This window comes from Gossypium hirsutum, chromosome D10, assembly GCF_007990345.1.
Source record: "Gossypium hirsutum isolate 1008001.06 chromosome D10, Gossypium_hirsutum_v2.1, whole genome shotgun sequence".
Taxonomy (NCBI): domain Eukaryota; kingdom Viridiplantae; phylum Streptophyta; class Magnoliopsida; order Malvales; family Malvaceae; genus Gossypium; species Gossypium hirsutum.
The window spans coordinates 64943709-64963132 of record NC_053446.1 but is presented as its reverse complement, the minus strand read 5'-3'; the positions used below and the strand labels follow the sequence as shown (position 1 = coordinate 64963132).

Genomic DNA, 19424 nt, shown 5'->3' with positions numbered 1-19424 from the left:
CTGAACAAGCTAAAAGCCAGGCTTGTTGTCAAAGGATTTAACCAAAGGTATGGTCTAGACTACCTGGAGACATTTGCACCAGTAGCCAGGCTAGACACAGTTAGAATGATAGTTGCCTTGGCTGCTCAGCATCAGTGGACTGTTCATCAACTTGATGTTAAGTCTGCATTTCTCAATGGTTTCCTGGAAGAAGAGATCTACATCGAGCAGCCTCAAGGATTTGTGATCACTGGCAAAGAACACATGGTGTACAGACTGAAAAAGGCTTTATATGGCCTGAAACAGGCTCCTCGAGCCTGGTATGCTCGAATTGACTCTTACTTGCTCAGTTTGGAATTCGAGAGAAGTCCCAGTGAACCAACACTGTATGTGAAGAAGAACCAAGCTGAAACTCAGCTTATTCTGTCACTCTATGTTGATGATCTATTAGTAACTGGAGGAGATAGAAGAATGCTGGAAGATTTCAAAAGAAAAATGATGGAAATGTTTGAAATGTCTGATTTAGGCAGAATGAACTACTTCCTTGGAATGGAAGTGAACCAAACAGAAAAGGGAATCTTTCTTAGTCAGAGTTCTTTTACTCTGAAGATCCTGGACAAGTTCTCTATGAAGAACTGCAAGCCAACAAGCACACCAATGGCTGTTGGAGTGAAGCTTTCGAGGCAAGGGAGTGGTGAACCAATTTGTGAGACCATGTACAAGAGTCTCATTGGTAGTCTGTTGTATTTGACTGCCACAAGGCCCGATATCATGTTTGCTGTTAGTGTGCTATCAAGATACATGAATTGCTGCAATGATCAGCACTTTCGAGCAGCTAAAAGAGTGCTAAGATACATCAAAGGCACCATTGGTCATGGTGTATTGTTCAAAAGGGCTGAAAACATGAAGCTAATAGGCTATGTTGATAGTGACTGGGCTGGATCAAGTGATGACATGAGGAGCACATCCGGATATGCATTTAGTCTTGGCTCAGGCATGTTTTGCTGGAGTTCTAAGAAACAAAGTCTGGTGGCACAATCAACAGCAGAAGCTGAATATGTTGCTGCTGCATCTGCTGTGAACCAAGCCATATGGCTTAGAAAAATCTTGGCTGATTTAAACCAAAACCAAAAGGAGGCAACAGAGATTTATTGTGACAACAAATCTGCTGTTGCAATTGCAAAAAATCCCATTTTTCATGGCAGAACCAAGCACTTCAATATTAAGTTGCATGTTATAAGGAAGATGGAACAAGCTCATGAAATCGAGCTGATTCATTGCAATTCAGAAGTGCAAATTGCTGATATCTTCACAAAGGCACTCAATGTGTCTAAATTTGTTAAATTCAAAAGGGAATTAGGTGTTACTAGCATGGAAACTAAGGAGGAGTGTTAAGTTTAGTTCCCATGCAAAGGTGGCCATGCACGACATACAAAGGTGGTCATGCTCCTGGAATCGCAGCAAGCAATGGTGCCATGGTGTGCAGCAACTGAAGTTTGAAGCTGCCAATCTATTTGCTGCTTTTAGTTCCATTTTGATTGTTTTGTAATCTAGTTCATGTTGAACTAAGTAGGTAAATGTTTTGATATTGATTGACTGAAAAGTCAGCAATGCAAGTTGTACAAGCTAATTTTGTAAGTTTCAATGCAAATTAGTGGAGTTAGGTAGTTGATTAGGTGATTACTTGTTTGTTTTACTTGTTGACTGATATATGTAATGGCTTAACGCCTTGTGAATGTGTTAATGAAAGATATCAGCTCATTTTTCATTCAATCTTCTTCTCTCTTTTCTGTTTTTTCACTTGCTAGTTTCATCTTTCTGTTTTCTGCTTCCGAGCTTGCTTCTTCACCAAGGCTCGAGGCTTACTACTCAAGCAAGACTAGAAACAGCTTGTTGCTGCCTCTTGCACCAACAAATTCACTCACAAATAATGCCTAAAATCGAGTGTAAAACCAGGCAACGAGAATATATACTTTGACAAAGTAACAGTTCACAACTCTCTACCCAACAAAAACGAGCACTTTAACTCTGCAGTCTACTGCCTATTTATAGGCTTCCTAGGCAACAGCGATAAGCACCAATAATTGACATAAAACTGCCTTTTAATACTTTACATGAAGTCTCAATTAATCAGAAAAGATCACCTTGAAAATAGCCACCCATCACGTATTGGGAAGGAGAAAAATTACCACCTTCAACTTATGTGTAATATCACATTTTTATGTAATAATTATATAATATTATTAAATATTTATTTACTTGCCTTTAATTCTTTAAATTCAGGACAAAATCTAGTTAATTAATAATAATCAACATTATCAGATGAAGTTGGAGATGTTACAAATTGGTAGAGTATGAGAGTGATCTTTAATTCATGTAAATAATAGTTGTAATGGGGTTGAATTGAAGCAGCCCAAATTTGTTTCCTCCAACATATTCAGTAGTTGGAATTATGTAGTTTCTTTCACAATAATTATGATGATAATGACAATGGGAAAATGCCAATTTAATTTTACTGCATTCAAAAAGATGTTATTACCCGTTGATTGAGCAACATATTTAAGTTACAAAACTCATGATGTAATCCGGTAGGATAAAGCTTGTCTTTAATGGAACAAAGCTTGGTAACAGCATCACTCGTGTCCATACGTGCACTTGGTGATTCAGCAGAACAAATGAGTCCTATTTCGTATATCAAATTCAAGCACTGAAGATGTATTTCATTTCTCAGACATTTTCCCTTGAGAGTTCCTTGTTGGACTCTTTCTTCAACAAGAATGGGATCTAAAATCTCAATCACTCGATCCGGTAAAGCTGACTTAACAAAGTTGTGAAGACTTAAACCTTCTTTGAACTTTTCATCCGTCGGCCTCTTCCCAGTAAACATCTCTAGCAAGAGGATGCCGTAGCTATACACATCCCCTTTTGTTGATAACTCACTTCCCATGCCATATTCTACAATTAGTTCATCAAAAATTACATATAGGAATAATTGCAGAGCAAAACACTCTAATATATATATATATAAACATCTTTTAGAATGTATGTGTTGCTTTTAAATCATGAAATAAATAAAGTGAACTTACAAGGTGGAGCATAACCAATAGTTCCTCTTAATCCAAGGGAGCTTGATTGACTAGCAGAATAGTTAAGCCTGTCTGCAGAAAGGATTTTTGCTAAGCCAAAGTCACTTATATGGGCAACCATTTCCGCATCAAGTAGAATATTGCTTGGCTTGAGGTCACAATGAATGATCAATATTTGGGAACGATGGTGCAGATACTCTAGTGCATGAGCAACATCTATGGCCACATTAAGTCTTTGGAAGAGGTTCAGGTTTCTTATTGTCTCTGGTTCATTGGCTCCAGCAGGTGGGTGCAGCCAGTCCTCCAAACTTCCATTTACCATGAACTCATAAACCAAGGCTTTAAAATCATTGCCTTGATAATCGGCACCTGAAACGGCAGTTAAAAGCTTGACAAGATTTCGATGTCGAATGTTCTTCAAGACCTCACATTCAGCTAAGAAACTCCTCGAAGCTCCATGATTTAGAAGATTAAGCACCTTTACTGCAATAACTTCTCCAGTCTCTTCAAGAATTCCTCTGTACACGGAACCAAAACTTCCCAAACCAACCAAATTCTGCGTAGAGAATCCGTTAGTAGCCCTTAGGATGCTTTGGTATGATAACCGTAAAAGTGAATTTTCTGCACAAGTTGTTGTTGGCTGATGCTCTTTCTTCTTTCGAAACAACATGATAAGGAGAAAAAGAAATATCAAAGTCACTCCTAAAATTACAGAAACAATAACAAGTTTTAAACGCAGAGAAGTGTTTGATGATTTTTCCGAGTTACATCTTGACAAGTGTAACTCAGTGATGCCTCCACAAAGCTTATCGTTCCCTTCAACAAATGTAGCACTTGAATTCTTAAAGACTCCTCCACTTGGTATTATTCCCTCAAAATCATTAAATGAGAGATTTAAATACTTTAGTGCCCCAAAGCTTGCAAGAAATTCAGGAATCTCACCCGAAAGATTATTATCGGATACATCCAGTGCCGCAAGACCTCTCAATGAACTCATGGATGAAGGAATGGGCCCTTCGAACAAATTACCACCAAGAAACAGCTTTTCTAATCTCACACAGCTACCAAGGCTGTTTGGAAGCAAACCAGATAACTTATTTTTTGAAACATCCAAATCACCTAGATTTTTCAATATCTCTACTTCAACGGGAAGTTCACCAGTCAAACAGTTTGATGATAAGTTTAGTAAAATGGACAAGGATGAAAGTGCAAGTACTTGAGGGGGTATTGATCCACTAAGATTGTTGTAAGAAAGACCCAATGTAAGCAAATTTTGGCAGTGTCCAAGACTTGAAGGAATATTGCCCTGAAAATTGTTAACTCCTAAAGCTAGAAATGTTAACCCTGTTAAATTTCCAATAGAATGGGGAATAGTCCCAGTGAGAAAATTATAACGAGCGTCAAATCTCTTTAGCTTCTGAATCCTCCCGATGTTGAGAGGAATGGGACCTGATAGTTGATTTTGTGATACCCGTAGCACCTGCAAATTGATGAGATTTCCAATCCCATCGGGAATTTTTCCCAATATTTTGTTATTTTCTATTACTAAAAATAAAAGCGTGCTAGAAAAATTGCTAATGCATTCGGGAAGTTCCCCTCCAAAATCATTTGTTTGTATATCTATTGTTTCTATTTTGGTATTATTAACTAAACTGCAGAGAAAGTTCAAATCACCTTCTCTTCCATTTCCCAAATGGTTTGTGCCTAGAAGAAGATTAGCTAGTTTATCCAACTTTTAAATAATTTTGCAATTAAGCTCCCTGTAGTTTTTAATTTGGCCTTGGAATTTCTTTTAGATTTCGTTTGGGTCCCGTACGAAGCGCTGCTTTTTGGATGGCGGGGATATTTTCCTCTTTAGTCCTTCCTTGTTATTCGTGCACTCAATTCGGTCCTTTCCTTTTAATTCATTTGCAGATTTGCCCCCGAATTTCTGTTTTGAGTTCAAAATAGTCCCTTTTTGGTTATTTTTCTACTAAATTAATTAATTTTAATAGCGCCATCATTATTTTTACTATTATTATTATTCTTAAATGTTACTATTACTATTATTATATTTGTTATTATTATTACTTACCATATCATCATTATAATTATTTACTAATTCATACCTTTTTAGTTTCAAATTTAGTTATACATACATGCATTTTTATAAAATATATATATCTATATATAAACATATACATATTTTTATAATTTATTTATATATATACGCATACTTATATATTTTTTATATTATTCATAATTTATATATATATACATATTTTTATTTATATGTACATACTTATTTTTTTTTAAAATCTTTATAATTTATATATATACATAAATATGCATATTTGTTTTTATATATGTATATATTCACACATTTTATAATTTATAATTTAAATGTATTGATATACAAACATAAATATTTTATCTTTTATAATTCGTATTGTCATCGTTATTTTATTCGTCATTTATTCATTCATTTATTTATATATTTGTCATTATTTTTAAGAAGTGCTTTATTTCCCTTATTTATTTATTTATTATTTCATGTATATTTGATTTGTTTATTATGCATTTTGTTTTTTTAATTGTTGCTCATATTAGTTATGTTTGTATTACCATGTTCATTATCATTTTGTTACACATATTAATATTGTGTTTATTCCTACCATTTTATGTTAAATTAATTTTATTCAATGAAAACCATGGCTTTAAAATAAGTAAAATTTTGTATTTTGAGATTCAAAAAGATCGTGTCCTAACTTACGGGGTTTCGACTTTCTCGACGAATTTAAACATACGAATTCTTTCAAACTTAAGTTCATAAACAATCTCGAAAATTATTAAAAGATCGTGTTCTAACTTACGGGACATGATTTTATTTAACCCGTAATAATCGAATAGCTTTTAAATAAATTTTTGGCATTTATTCTCCTGTCGAGAACTTAAGACATTGTGTCCTAACTTACGGGATGTAATTCTTTTTTCTCGATTAACGTGAAATATGCCCTTTTTTCGAATTTTTTTACATTTCAACAAAGCATCATATTTTGAATCTTTTTCAAATTTTCAATCTTCGACACTAAGACACTAATTAATCAATTTGGTACCAATTTATAGGCGTTATGAGGGTGCTAATCCTTCATCGTACGTAACCGACTCCCGAACCCGTTATTTCTAAATTTCGTGGACCAAAATTGTTGTTTTAATAAAATTAAATCGTTTATTAAAAACAACCGTTTTTCGAGGTGGCCCGATCACACCTCATAAAAAAAGATTGGTGGCGACTTTCATTTTCGTTTTCATTTTTCAAAACCCAAGTCGACCCCGTTTTCATCAAAAAAATAGTGTCAACAAAAATAATAATAAAACATTACAAAATTAAAAAACGGATTGAATTAGGCCAACTTCAGGCCTTGAATGTTCAAGTTCAAACTCGACTCATATTTTAAACAGTCTAATTTCTTTGACCAAGCTTATTTTTTGGGCCTAACGTTTTTTCTCAAATCCTCTTAAATTTCTAGTGGACCTTCAGGTTTGGACAAATACCCGACCCATAAACAAATCTAGCCAAACCTAATTTGAAAAATGTTTCATATTAATATGTGAAAAAAGAAGAAGTTAAAGTTGAATATGCCCATGTTGAATAATTCAACACACATTTCAAAATCCGAGTAAAAATTATCGATTTCAACAATAAAAGTTGGCCAGAATAACCATTAGCATGTTGAATAGCATTACTAATACAATAAGTTGCAGGCTCAAAATCCAAACATTTTCATTAATATAGTCTCTTTTCTCCAACTATCACTTGAAAACAAAAACAGTAGTTTCATTACTTGCCTTTTCTATAGTTTATTTGTCTAAACAAAGCAACAATAAGGAAGCACTTTGCTTGACCTATGCCACTCAAGGCCATCCTTATGGCACCTCAGATACCTGCAACTTAAGAAAACAAGGAAGGTTTTTATTTCTTCTTCTTATCTTCTGAACATAGTGTTTATCTCAAAAGTAGGAGAAATGTGCCTCAAATGATGAAATGTTTGAGTAATTTGTTAGGATAAGAAGATATAATTACCTGTTGATTGAGTAGCATATTTATGTGCAAACTTCATGACGCAATCGAGTTGGGCGAAGCATGTCTCTAACAAAAGAAAGCTTGGTAACAACATCACTCATGTGCATCCTCGCACTCGGCAATTCAGTAGAGCAAGTGAGTCCTATTTCAAATATCGAATTCAAGCACTGAAAATGTCTGTCATCTCCTAGGATTTTTCCATCGAGAGTTCCTAGCTTGACTTTTTCTTGAACAAGAATAGGATCTAAAATCTCAATAACTCGTTCAGGCAATGCTATGTTAACAAAGTTGTGAAGACTTAAACCCTCTTTGACCCTTTCATCAGTTGGCTTTTTCCCTGTAAACATCTCTAGCAAGAGGATGCCAATAGCTATACACATCACCTTTTATTGACAACTCACTTCCCATACCATAATCTACAATCAAATTTATCACAAATTACATATACAAATAAATGCAGAAGAAAACCCTTTAAATAAACAAAAAACTATGTTTAGATAGTATGTTTTTCTTTTAAGCGACTTACCTGGTGGAGTATAACCAATAGTTCCTCTTAGTCCAAGGGAGCTTGATTTATTAGCAGAATAGTTCAGTCTGTCAGTAGAAAGGATTTTTGCTAAGCCGAAGTCCCTTATATGACCAACCATTTCCTCATCAAGTAGAATATTGCTTGGCTTTAGGTCACAATGAATGATTGGTTCTTCACAATGATGGTGCAGATATTCGAGTGCATGAGAAACATCTATGGCCACACTTACTCTTTGGAAGAAGTTTAGGTTTCTCGCCGTCTCTGGTTCATTCATGCCAATAAGTGGATGCAACCAGTCCTCCAAGCTTGTTTTATTTGGGATGCAACGACAACAGAAAGGTCTTCCTAAAGAAATTTTAATTATGTAATCTTGCCATATCTCATATTGGTACAAACAAAAAGCTGCAAGAATTAAGCAGATAAGGCTAGTTTGTTAAGTCAAAAACAATCTTTATTATTTATTTTAGACTAAAGTTTATTTTCATTTACTGTTTATTTATTAATTTTTTTTAAAAGTGTAAAAAAGGCAATGCATGGACAAGGGCAAAACAATGTTGTATTAATGAAGGCTTTGTCGTAATTTCTGACTTGTTTTGACTAATTTGTAGTAATACAATATTAATGACTATATAATGCCGTAAATATGTATACTCATAACCTTTATTCCAAACTTTTACTTAAAATCTTCCGTGAAATTATATATTAAATTAAAAATAAAAAGAAACGAATAGTAAAATAATAAAAAAATAATAATTTATTTTAATAAGAATTGAAGGAACAAATTAAAAATTAAAAATAAAAAAATGAATACGATAACCTAAATTGACCTAATGAACAAAATCAATAAATTTTGTAACTCAAAAACCAAAAATCCTAAATTGGCCTAACGAATAAAATCAATAAATTCTACCCCTAAAAGAAATAGAATCCTAACAACATGCAGGTGCATTGAAATCTCTTATGGTTATGAATGCGATTGAATGAGCAGCGATGCTAATGGGTATCAAACCATCCACAAGCTTCGGCTTCAACTCTGGTATCTCCAACAAGTCTGAAAGTTCCAATGGTGTTCCGTTCAGCAATACAATACTGCTTAAGATGTTCCCATCTTTTGGAGTCAAATGATACTCTTCTCGCTTTTTATGTCCTTTAAATTCAAAATTTGGACTCCCACCATTTAAATTTAGATCATGGAAAAGATCAATTTCAAATGAGGTATTTTTCGATAAGTTGATGAACACAAAAGAAACCCCGGGCTGCAACCAAACAAAAATTTAATAAATAAAAAATTAAATTAAAATTAATTGAGTCAACCAAAATAATAAAAATTACCTCCTTTTTGGCACAATGAGAGTATACACGCAAATACGGAGAACCCTTATTCGTGACGGAAAGAACTTTACTCCCCATAACTCTATGCCACAAAAGTGCACTGCAAAAGATATTTTAACAAATGATATTAAAACAAATGAAATTAACAACAAATACGGTGAAAAATATATGAAAGATACCCGTAATAATCTGGATTGGGAACAAATGTGGTAGTATTAAGAAGAGCATAATTGCCCCCGGTCAAAGCTTGTCTGCAATAAACTTTGTGGTTATAAACTGATGTCATTCCCAATTGGTCCAAGTACCTGTTGGAGTCATAAGTTAATCATTAGATTTTAATAGGGCCTTAAATAATCAACTAATAAAATATTTGAAAAACACTTACCAAAAGCCAAATGCAAATGTATACGACACTAATTGGCCACCACTGTTATAAGCTCCACCCGATTCACTAACCCATGCACCAGACCATGGTGCAAATTTTTCAATAGCATTTGAAACATCTTTAAATGTCTGAGCAATTTGGGTCAAGAAAAATGGATCTTGGACACGACGAACCACATCTGGGTTATTACCTACATTAATTATCAATAATGTTAAACAAATCATGGAACAACAATAAATAATAAAAATATTTTAATTGATATATAGATAGATACCGGGTCCGAGATTATAAATATGATGTGTAACTCCATCAATAACGTCATGTCCTGAAGCATCCAAAAAAGTATCGAACCATTTCTTGTCATAGAAACCTCCCGGGCCTAAAACCTTAGGTTGAGTTTTTGGATTTGGATACATCTCTTTTACAAGATTTTTAAGTGTTGCCATATCTTTTGCATATTGTTTAGCTTCAATCCTAGCACTAACTCCTACTCCACACAATTCATTCCCTAAAAAAAAAAGCAAATCGCATATGATGAGAGTCAATCATATATAAACTAATCTAAAAACATAAAAATATTGATATTAATCAAATACCTAATTCATAAGAGTCAATTTTATATCCTTTAGAAATTGTATAACTCATGAGATCCCGAGCATTATGTGAATACCAATCTCCAACCCAAAGAGTCTTTTCAGTTTTAGACTCTTTTCTTCCGATAAGAGCATTTAAACCAAATGTAACTTTAGCTCTACAACATAAAAATAAACATGAATAACTCACATCATAATTACTATTTTAAAATAACATAGATGTCATAAATTTATACCGAGTTTGATTGAAAAACTCATTGAGTTCATCCCATCTCTTCATGTCAAGACATCCAATGGAGAAACCGAATAAGAAGCCCTTGTCTTGTTTTTGGAATGGTTGGCAATTCTCAATATTATTTCGAACGTTGTACACCACTTGATCTTGCAACGAACCTCCAACTCTAATTCTTAAAGGATGAAATGCTGAAGCCATAATTTATTCACCAACATTAATTAGCATATTAGAAGCTGCTCATATCAGTAAAAAAAAACTAGTAAACAAAACATTCATTAGGATAACTCCAATACTCACCTTTTACAGCCTTTTCAAGAATCTTGTTCTTCAAATCCTACAAAGGGAATATATAATACAAAATAATAAACATCTAAGTAAATAAATAGTCTTTAATCAATATATACTAAAGAAATAAAATAAAATTACCAAATTAAAAAGTCCAGCTTGACCCCACGGACATTGATCATAATCACACTTGTTTGTAGGCCACCAATCAAGGGTAACACAAATAAAATCTTCATCGGTTTGAGCAATAGGAGTTGCTCCTTCAACCACAACTTCAACTTTTTCGGCCTTTGAGACCAAAAGACATGACAAAAGCACAACAAAAAACTTAATACTTTTGAAATTCATCATTGGAAAAATAAACAAACAAAACTTGAATAAATTGATATGATAAAATACGAATGAATCAACTGACTATTTATAGATCAATAATACATTTGGAAGTGAACTCAAATAGGTTAAAGTTAAAATTACATTGAAGCAATTAAAAGATTTGTTTGTATTATAACTCTCGAAAGCAATAAATAATATCAGTAATTTGATTAGGATGAAAGTATCTTCGATTATTTTAACTAAAATTATCGTAAGGTTTGTATTTTATTTTAATTAAAATTGTCCAAATATGATTTTTCTTTTATCATAGAGTTTTAGTTGGATTTTATAGATGAGAAAAAGTTAAAATTGATTAGGGAGATTGGTAAGTCAAATAAGAATAATAATAAAAAAAGTTAACCATGAGTTTCGAATCCACGTCCGCATGTTAAAATTCATGCCCTCTCTACTGGCTGAGCCAAACCAACTATGATTTGCCTTGATTTAAGAAACATGCGTAATTTATTTAATGGATTCTTTTCCACTCTTGCTTATTTTTTAACAAGAAAGATCTCCATCCATAAATCCATATACTTTGAAAGAAGCTTGTACAGTTTAGGAAGGAGTTTTATTTGATCCATGAAAAAAAAAATCTACTTCAATTGATACGCCCTTAGACACAACTATACATAATATAGAAAGCACACTTGGACGGGGTGGACAATCAGGTAGAGGAGCGGGTGTCGTTGCAAAACTGATTGCAAAGGAGAGGAAATCGGCCACATTAAAATTACCTTATGAGGATGTCCGTTTGACATCCAAAAATTGCTCAGTAACAGTTGGACTTGTGTAGTGTTGAGCTGGGACCAAGACCAAGACAACAAAAGTTCTTCTGGTGAATAGGCATGTGCTTCCTTTGTTGAAGTAAGGACTAATGGTCTGATTCGAGATTTCTTAAGAATCGACTAAGTGAAACATTATATTTTTTATATCAGAAAAAAAAATCCATGGGATTAATGATTGATTTTTGATAATAGTTGAGATCGTACCAATAAAAATCTGTTTGGTTCTAATGCAATAATTTAACAATCATTTAGCTAAAATCTCGAAACTATTTATACGCTCTTAGACAGAAATATAGAATCCCAATCTTTGATAATTTTGTCATCATTTTATTGTTTTTACATGGGCTCTTTCAACGATGTAAAATTTCACAATGTGATAAAATGATCAATTAAAAAAATATCCTCTAATTCTAATTAAAAATTTATTGGGTCCTTTAGAAACAACCCAAAATTGAGTATTTTTATTTATCATTTTACCCTTTAATAACTCATAATCAGACCTCAATAGACAAATATTTAAGCTTGACAATTTAAAATAGACTTTTAAAATACTTACCTATTATTTAATAGTTGAAAATGAGAAAAATTATAATTTCGATCTATGCTATAACATCTTTTTGAATGCAGTAAAATTAAATTGATATTTTCCCATTGTCATTATCATCATAATTATTGTGAGAGAAACTACATAATTCCAACTACTGAATATGTTGGAGGAAACAAATTTGGGCTGCTTCAATTCAACCCCATTACAACTATTATTTACATGAATTAAAGATCACTCTCATACTCTACCAATTTGTAACATCTCCAACTTCATCTGATAATGTTGGTTATTATTAATTAACTAGATTTTGTCCAGAAATTTAAAGAATTAAAGGTAAGTAAATAAATATTTAATATTATTATATAATTATTATTTAAGTGTTTTTATCTTTTACGTTAATAAATTTAATATTACATAAAAATGTGATATTACACATAAGTTGAAGGTGGTAATTTTTCTCCTTCCCAATACGTGATAGGTGGCTATTTTCAAGGTGATATTTTTCTGATTAATGAGTGCTTATCGCTGTTGCCTAGGAGGCCTATAAATAGGCAGTAGACTGCAGAGTTAAAGTGCTCGTTTTTTGTTGGGTAGAGAGTTGTGAACTGTTCCTTTGTCAAAGTATTCTCGTTGCCTGGTTTTACACTCGATTTTATGCATTATTTGTGAGTGAATTGAACTGTTACTTTGCCTGGTTTTTCATAATATTTGAAAATGTTCCAACATAGATGGTCGCCTCGTAAATACTTGTTCATAAAAAAAACCTTGAAGAGAAGTATTGTCGACATCTATTTGATGAAACCTTGAAGGAATGCTGCCCTGGAGATAGTTAAAATCTAAACCAACTTTTGTTAACGCCGATAAATTTCGGAATAGTCCCGGAGAAAAAATTAATGACCGATAAAATTTGTTTAGCTTCTGAAGCCTTCCAATATCAAATGGTATGGGACCTAACAGCTGGTTTTCTGATGCAAATAATACCTCCAAATTGACGAGATTACCAATCCCATCTGGGATTCTTCCCATTATTTCGTAAAAGGGTGTTGGAAAAATTGCTGATACCCTTTCAAAATTATTGTCACTAATAAATAGAAATTCTAATTATTTTGTTATCTTGGCTTTGAACTTGATTAAAGCTTGTTTATCAGTGGCGTTTCCTGTTGGAACAATGGCAGCAACAACCAAACAATGAAACACTAAGAGCATAAGCTCTTCAAACAGCAAGCAGAAACACAAAGCATCAAGAGCATAAGCTCTCGGTTAACAGGCATAAAAAAGAAAAAGAACGAACAATGGCAGCAGCTCTTAGAAAAAGAACAAAACAGAAAACAAAGGAGGAAGAAACAAAAACAATTTACTTGCTCACAAACGTGCAGCAAGGAAGCAATCTGAGTTTCACAACTGATATGCTTAATTTTTCAATAAGAAAAACAATAATTTTATAGCCAATTACATCAGTTATTACTACCTACTACCACTAAGTAGCCTAGTAACTTTAAAAACATTGCTTGTACACAAACAAACCACCTAAACTAGTCATTAAACACCTAAACATATCAAGCTGTCATCAGCTTGTTCATTTCCAAGTAGTTTAATCAACAAAGAAAATAAAAAAAAAAACTTGCACACAAGCTGATTATGTCAATCAGCACCTAAAAACATCAAAACACTACCAACTTAGTTCATTTTCAACTAAGTAGCTTAACAAAGAAACTAAAGAGAAAACCTTGCTGTTACAGCAGCATGTCATCAAGCTGCATGCACTTCAAACAGCAGCATGGTTGGCCAATTTCAACATTTCCTCTAACTACAGGGTCTGCTAAACCAAGCAAGTTAAGACACTGGGAGTTGAAGCATGAGAGAAGAATTATAACTTCAACGTAAACAAGGAAAAAGGAGCTGGAAAGTTTCGAATGCCTTTTCAATAACTCCATCAACCTCAATCAATTTCTATACGTATTTCAAAGTGTTCTGTTGATCAACAAGAAACAAAGTGCAGTATAAGTAGTTCCTCGACATTTTATAAATAGAAGCTTCTATTAATAAATCATGTAGAGACATTTTATAAGTCTCCCTTCAATCCAATAGAAAGGAAGTCTTTATCATTTAATATGGATACAAAAACTAAGAGTCTTAAATTTCAGTGATTTCTGACCACACTTAGATGTAAAATCAAGTATATTCCATGTCAAACATTTGAATACATTCTTCCAAATTCGAGTAACATAAATAAAATCAAAGCATTTTGGCATTATCTCAAATTCTTGTTTGATGAAGATCCAATAGTTTAAGAAGCACAGAGAAAAACAAAGCATTAATACAAAATACACTGAGAAATTATCGGTGGAAAGCTATAAATATTGCATATTTATTCTCTTTTCTCAAAGCATAGTGCTTTTAGGCGAAATGTGGAGACCTGCTACCCAATAGAATGTGAACAAAAGATAAAATCCAACACTTTGACTGACCCAAGCCTCTCAACTTCATCCATACGACACCTTAGATACCTGCATGTTGAAAATAGGGTAATCTGTTTTACTTCTTCATATCATCTAAACATAACACTTAACTCCAAAAGTAGTGGAAATATGCCTTAAGTTATGGAATGATTCAATATTTTGCTAAGATAAGTAGTTATCTTACCTTTCGACCAAGCAATTTATTTAAGTTCGAACCTCACGAGGTAATCTAGTTGAATGAAGTTTGTCTTTAATAGAACAAAGCTTGGTAGCAACATCACTCATGTCAATCCGCTCAATGGGTGATTCAGCAGAACAAGCGAGTCCTATTTCGAATAGTGAATTCAAGCACTGAAGATACCTATCATTTCTAAAGTTGCTTACATTGGGAGTTCCTCGTCTCACTCTTTCTTGAACAAGAATAGGATCTGTAATCTCGATTATTCGTTCAGGCAGTGCTGCCTTAACAAAGTTGTGGAGACTTAAACCTTCTCTGAACCTTTCATCGATTGGCCTTTTTCCTGTAAACATCTCAAGCAGTACGATGCCATAGCTATACACATCACCTTTTGTTGACAACTCGCTTCCCATGCCATATTCTACAATTAGTTCATCAAAATTACATATAGAAATAATTGCAGAGAGCATGAAAAATTGATATTAAACTATGTGATTTGCTTTTAAATTATGGAAGAAAATACTAAAGTGAACATACCTGGAGGAGCATAACCAATAGTTCCTCTTAATCCAAGGGAGCTTGATTTATTAGCAGAATAGTTCAATCTGTCCGTAGAAAGGATTTTGCTAAGCCGAAGTCACTTATATGACCAACCATTTCCTCATCAAGTAGAATATTGCTTGGCTTGAGGTCACAATGAATGATTGGTTCTTCACAATGATGGTGCAGATATTGGAGTGCATGAGCGACATCTATGGCCACACTTACTCTTTGGAAGAAGTTTAGGTTTCTCACCGTCTCTGGTCCATTCATGCCAATAAGTGGATGCAACCAGTCTTCCAAGCTTCCATTTTCCATGAACTCATAAACCAAGGCCTTAAAATCATTGCCTTGGTAATCGACTCCTGAAATAGCTGTTAGTACCTTGACAAGATTTCGATGTCGAATGTTCTTCAAGGCCTCGCATTCAGCCAGGAAACTCCTAGAAGCTCCACGATTCAGAAGATTAAGCACCTTTACTGCAATAACTGCTCCACTAGCTTCAAGAACTCCTTTGTATACAGAACCAAAGCTTCCTGAACCAACCAAATTCTGCGTGGAGAATCCATCCGTAGCCCTTACGATGCTTTGGTATGATAGTTGTAAAACCGAATTTTCTACGCTAGTTGTTGTTGCCGGTTTCTCTTTCTTCTTTCCAATCCACAAGATGAGGAAACAACTAAAAGCCAGAGTCACTCCTAAAGTCACAACAATAATTGCAACTTTTAATCTAAGAGAAATGCTTGACGATGTTTTCAAGTTACATCTTAACATGTGTAATTCGGGGATGCCTCCACAGAGCTTATTGTTTCCCTCAACAAATGTTGCACTGGCATTCTTAAAGATTCCTCCACTTGGTATCACTCCTTCAAAATTATTGAAAGAGAGATTTAAGTACCTTAAAGCCCCAAATCTGACAAGAAATTCTGGAATCTCACCTGAAAGATTATTGTTGGATACGTCTAATGCCTCAAGTCCTCTCAGTGAACTCAAAGATGAAGGAATGGGTCCTTCAAAAAGATTTCCATCCAAATACAGTTTCTCTAGACTTACACAGCTACCAAGGGTTTTTGGAAGCAAACCGGATAACCTATTTTGAGAAACATAGAGTTGACCTAGATTTTTCAAATTTTCTACTGCAACAGGAAGCTCACCAGTCAAATGGTTTGACGATAAGTCCAGTATTATGGACATGGATGAGACCCCAAGTAATTGAGGGGGTATAGGTCCACTAAGATTATTATAAGAAACAGTCAGTTCAAGCAAACTCTGGCATTTGCCTATACTTGGAGGAATGTTGCCCTGGAGATTGTTAAAATCTAAACCAATTATTGTTAACGCCGATAAATTTCCAATAGAATGGGGAATAGTTCCGGAGAGAAAATTAATATGAGCGAAAAATTTGTTTAGCTTTTGAAGCCTCCCAATCTCAAAAGGTATGAGACCAGACATTTGGTTTTCTGATGCAAATAATACCTCCAAATTGACGAGATTACCAATCCCATCTGGGATTCTTCCCATTATTTTGTTCTCGTCTATTTGTAACCGTAAAAGGGTGTTGGAAAAATTGCTGACGCATTTAGGAAATACCCCTCCAAAATTAGTCACTAATAATTAGAAATTCTAATTTGGTATTATTGACTAAAGTGCAGAGAAAGTTCAAGTCACCTTCTCTCCCATGTCCCAAATCGTTTACTGCAAGTTGAAGCGTAGATAGTTTATCCAACTTCTCCAAGGAAGGCACCTTTCCACTAAGTCTATTATCATTAAATTGAAGTACGTGTAGATTTGAGGCATTGGTTATTGAAATCGGGATTTGTCCGGAGATTTTATTTCCCCTTACAGAAAAGAACTCAACATATGGCATAGTGATTGCTAAGTCAGTATAAAGAGTACCTTGAATCTTATTCACACCGATATCAAAGAACCTAATATTGGAAAGATTGAACATTGCAACAGGAACAGTACCAGAAATTGCATTTGCTGCTGCCAAAAAACTTGAAAGATTTGTTAATTGTGCAAGAGTTTCAGGTATAATCCCATCTAAAGCATTATATGACAAAGCAAGCTTCTCCAAGGATGACAAATTACCCAATGAAGGTGGGATACTCCCTCTCAAACCGTTGTTGTAAAAACTCAAGACTTTCAAGTTTGACAAGAAACCCAGAAAAGAAGGTATTTCACCTGTTAGTTGGTTGCTTCCCATACGAACTATTTTGAGCTTAGAACAAGAAGATAAATTGGGAGGAATTTCACCGCTTATGGAGTTGCTAGACAGATCTAATATTTCCAGTCTCCTTAAATGACCAACCTCCTGAGGAATCTGGTTGTAGAAGCTATTGCCCGAAAGATTCAACTCCTTAAGGAAGCTTAAATTTCCAATGAATGGTGATAGAGATCCCGAGAGTTTCAGGAATTGCAGTTTCAACTTGTTGACCCTCTGATGCTTGTGACCGCATGTAACACCATGCCACTGACAGAAGTGAATGGAACTATTCCAGGACTCCATGACCCTAAGCTGATCATCAGTTATCTTGGCTTTGAACTGGAGTAATGCTTGTTGATCAGTGTCATTTCCTCTAACTAGAAGGCCTGTTGGAGTTTTTGAGAAAACTTGCTGTAAAAAGAAGACAAGGAAAAAAGAGCAGCATGCTTCAAAATGCTTTTTTGATAGCTCCATCAACTTGAATCGTGATGAGATTGATTTGTTTTGAGAGTGCTTGGTTCATCAACAAGAACTAGCATGCAATATAAGTAGGCTTCAAACTCTGGTATCTCCTGTCAATTGGTTCATGTTTTCCAGCTTTGGAAATCACATCACATGCCTACGATTTTCTTGGGAATTTGAGCTAAATGCTTCCTTAAGGAATCTGGTTGTCGATTTTTTTTTCCACAACTAAGTCAAAATTGATGTCCTAAATGCTTGATAACTGCCATGAAATTTTAATACTATGCTTGCTGTTGGTGTTAAGAACCAAGTGCAAGCAAGTTCAGCTCTGACTTGAGCAACAAGGCTCGAAACTTGCTGAAGAAACAAAACAGAATTCAAAACAGAAATTGAAAGTGAAAACAAAGAAAAATAGAGTATTGGATGATGAAACTTAAATGAATTTCATTAAAAATGAACAATGGCTTAAAGCCAATACAAATACCAGACATGAGCTGGTCAGCATAACCAAATCAGCACCTAAAACACTACCAAATTCCACTAATTACATTGTAACTTACAAAACCTTACTTGCACTCATAGACTGACTGATTTTTCATCTTTTCAGCACCTAATACATCAAGTACAACATGTTTTGTTTTCAACTAAGTTACAAAACATTAATTCAAAAGTGACAAAATGGAACAGTAGCTCGATCTGCAGCTGCAACTTCACTGGCTCGGGCCGTTCCGGGTGCAACAGGTCAAGATGCTGACCAACTTCAACAATAGCGAAGGAAATGGAATTCATATTGACCCAACGACAGATGAAACATTTTGCATTTTGAACTCTGGTATCATCCTATTCTATCTCTTGTCAACTGGTTCAAGTTTTCCAACTTTCAAAGTCAAGTGACTACGATTTCAATGGCCTACTTTAGTCAGATATGTCAGCTGGTTCAAGTTTTCCTTCATTGACGATATACATTTGACGTTTTTTAATGTATGTATTAAAAAAAACATTAATTTCTTGTATAGAAAATGATAGAGGGAGAGATTTCAAGTAAAGGTTGGATTCCATGGAGGAAATTGTCAGCTGCAGGCTCACAATTATGGAGCCCCACATTGACAATACTTTGTGGAAAACTAGTTTTATACATGATTCGAGTATACCTGTTTAATAATTAGATTATTAGAATATTTGTCCATATTCAAATTAAACCATTACATTCAAAGAATATTTGTCATAATCTAATATTTGATTGTTGTTATAGAATAGACTATCACCATGTATGGACATCAATATTATTTCAAAAATGAATTACATCATCTTCTTACTTTTATGATATTTTATTTAGAGTCAAGTTTAAATTTTTGTCCAAATTTAACTCAGATAAAAATACTAAAATT

The 19424-nt window shown here is 34.0% G+C and overlaps 3 protein-coding genes and 1 pseudogene across 3 annotated transcripts; all 4 read right to left on the bottom strand.

The window, feature by feature from the left end:
* Positions 1-3039: 3039 nt before the first annotated feature.
* On the bottom strand, positions 3040-4751 carry LOC107944289 (probable LRR receptor-like serine/threonine-protein kinase At3g47570). Its single transcript, XM_016878116.2, has 2 exons — positions 4740-4751; positions 3040-4545 (listed from the first exon to the last, which is right to left on the bottom strand). The coding sequence occupies exons 1-2, from the start codon at positions 4749-4751 to the stop codon at positions 3040-3042; spliced, it is 1518 nt and encodes a 505-aa protein (XP_016733605.2).
* Positions 4752-8393: 3642 nt separating this feature from the next.
* Positions 8394-10875, bottom strand: LOC107944290 (heparanase-like protein 2). The gene is made up of 9 exons (XM_041103633.1): positions 10629-10875; positions 10500-10536; positions 10204-10390; positions 9971-10125; positions 9649-9882; positions 9375-9564; positions 9169-9294; positions 8990-9089; positions 8394-8913 (listed from the first exon to the last, which is right to left on the bottom strand). The coding sequence occupies exons 1-9, from the start codon at positions 10836-10838 to the stop codon at positions 8587-8589; spliced, it is 1566 nt and encodes a 521-aa protein (XP_040959567.1). The 5' UTR covers positions 10839-10875; the 3' UTR covers positions 8394-8586.
* A 3661-nt stretch (positions 10876-14536) lies between these two features.
* Positions 14537-16889, bottom strand: LOC121222131 (probable LRR receptor-like serine/threonine-protein kinase At3g47570; annotated as a pseudogene).
* Positions 16890-16968: 79 nt separating this feature from the next.
* Positions 16969-18825, bottom strand: LOC107940342 (probable LRR receptor-like serine/threonine-protein kinase At3g47570). Its single transcript, XM_041102058.1, has 4 exons — positions 18690-18825; positions 18521-18576; positions 18319-18393; positions 16969-17985 (listed from the first exon to the last, which is right to left on the bottom strand). The coding sequence occupies exons 1-4, from the start codon at positions 18823-18825 to the stop codon at positions 16969-16971; spliced, it is 1284 nt and encodes a 427-aa protein (XP_040957992.1).
* Between the last annotated feature and the right edge of the window lie 599 nt (positions 18826-19424).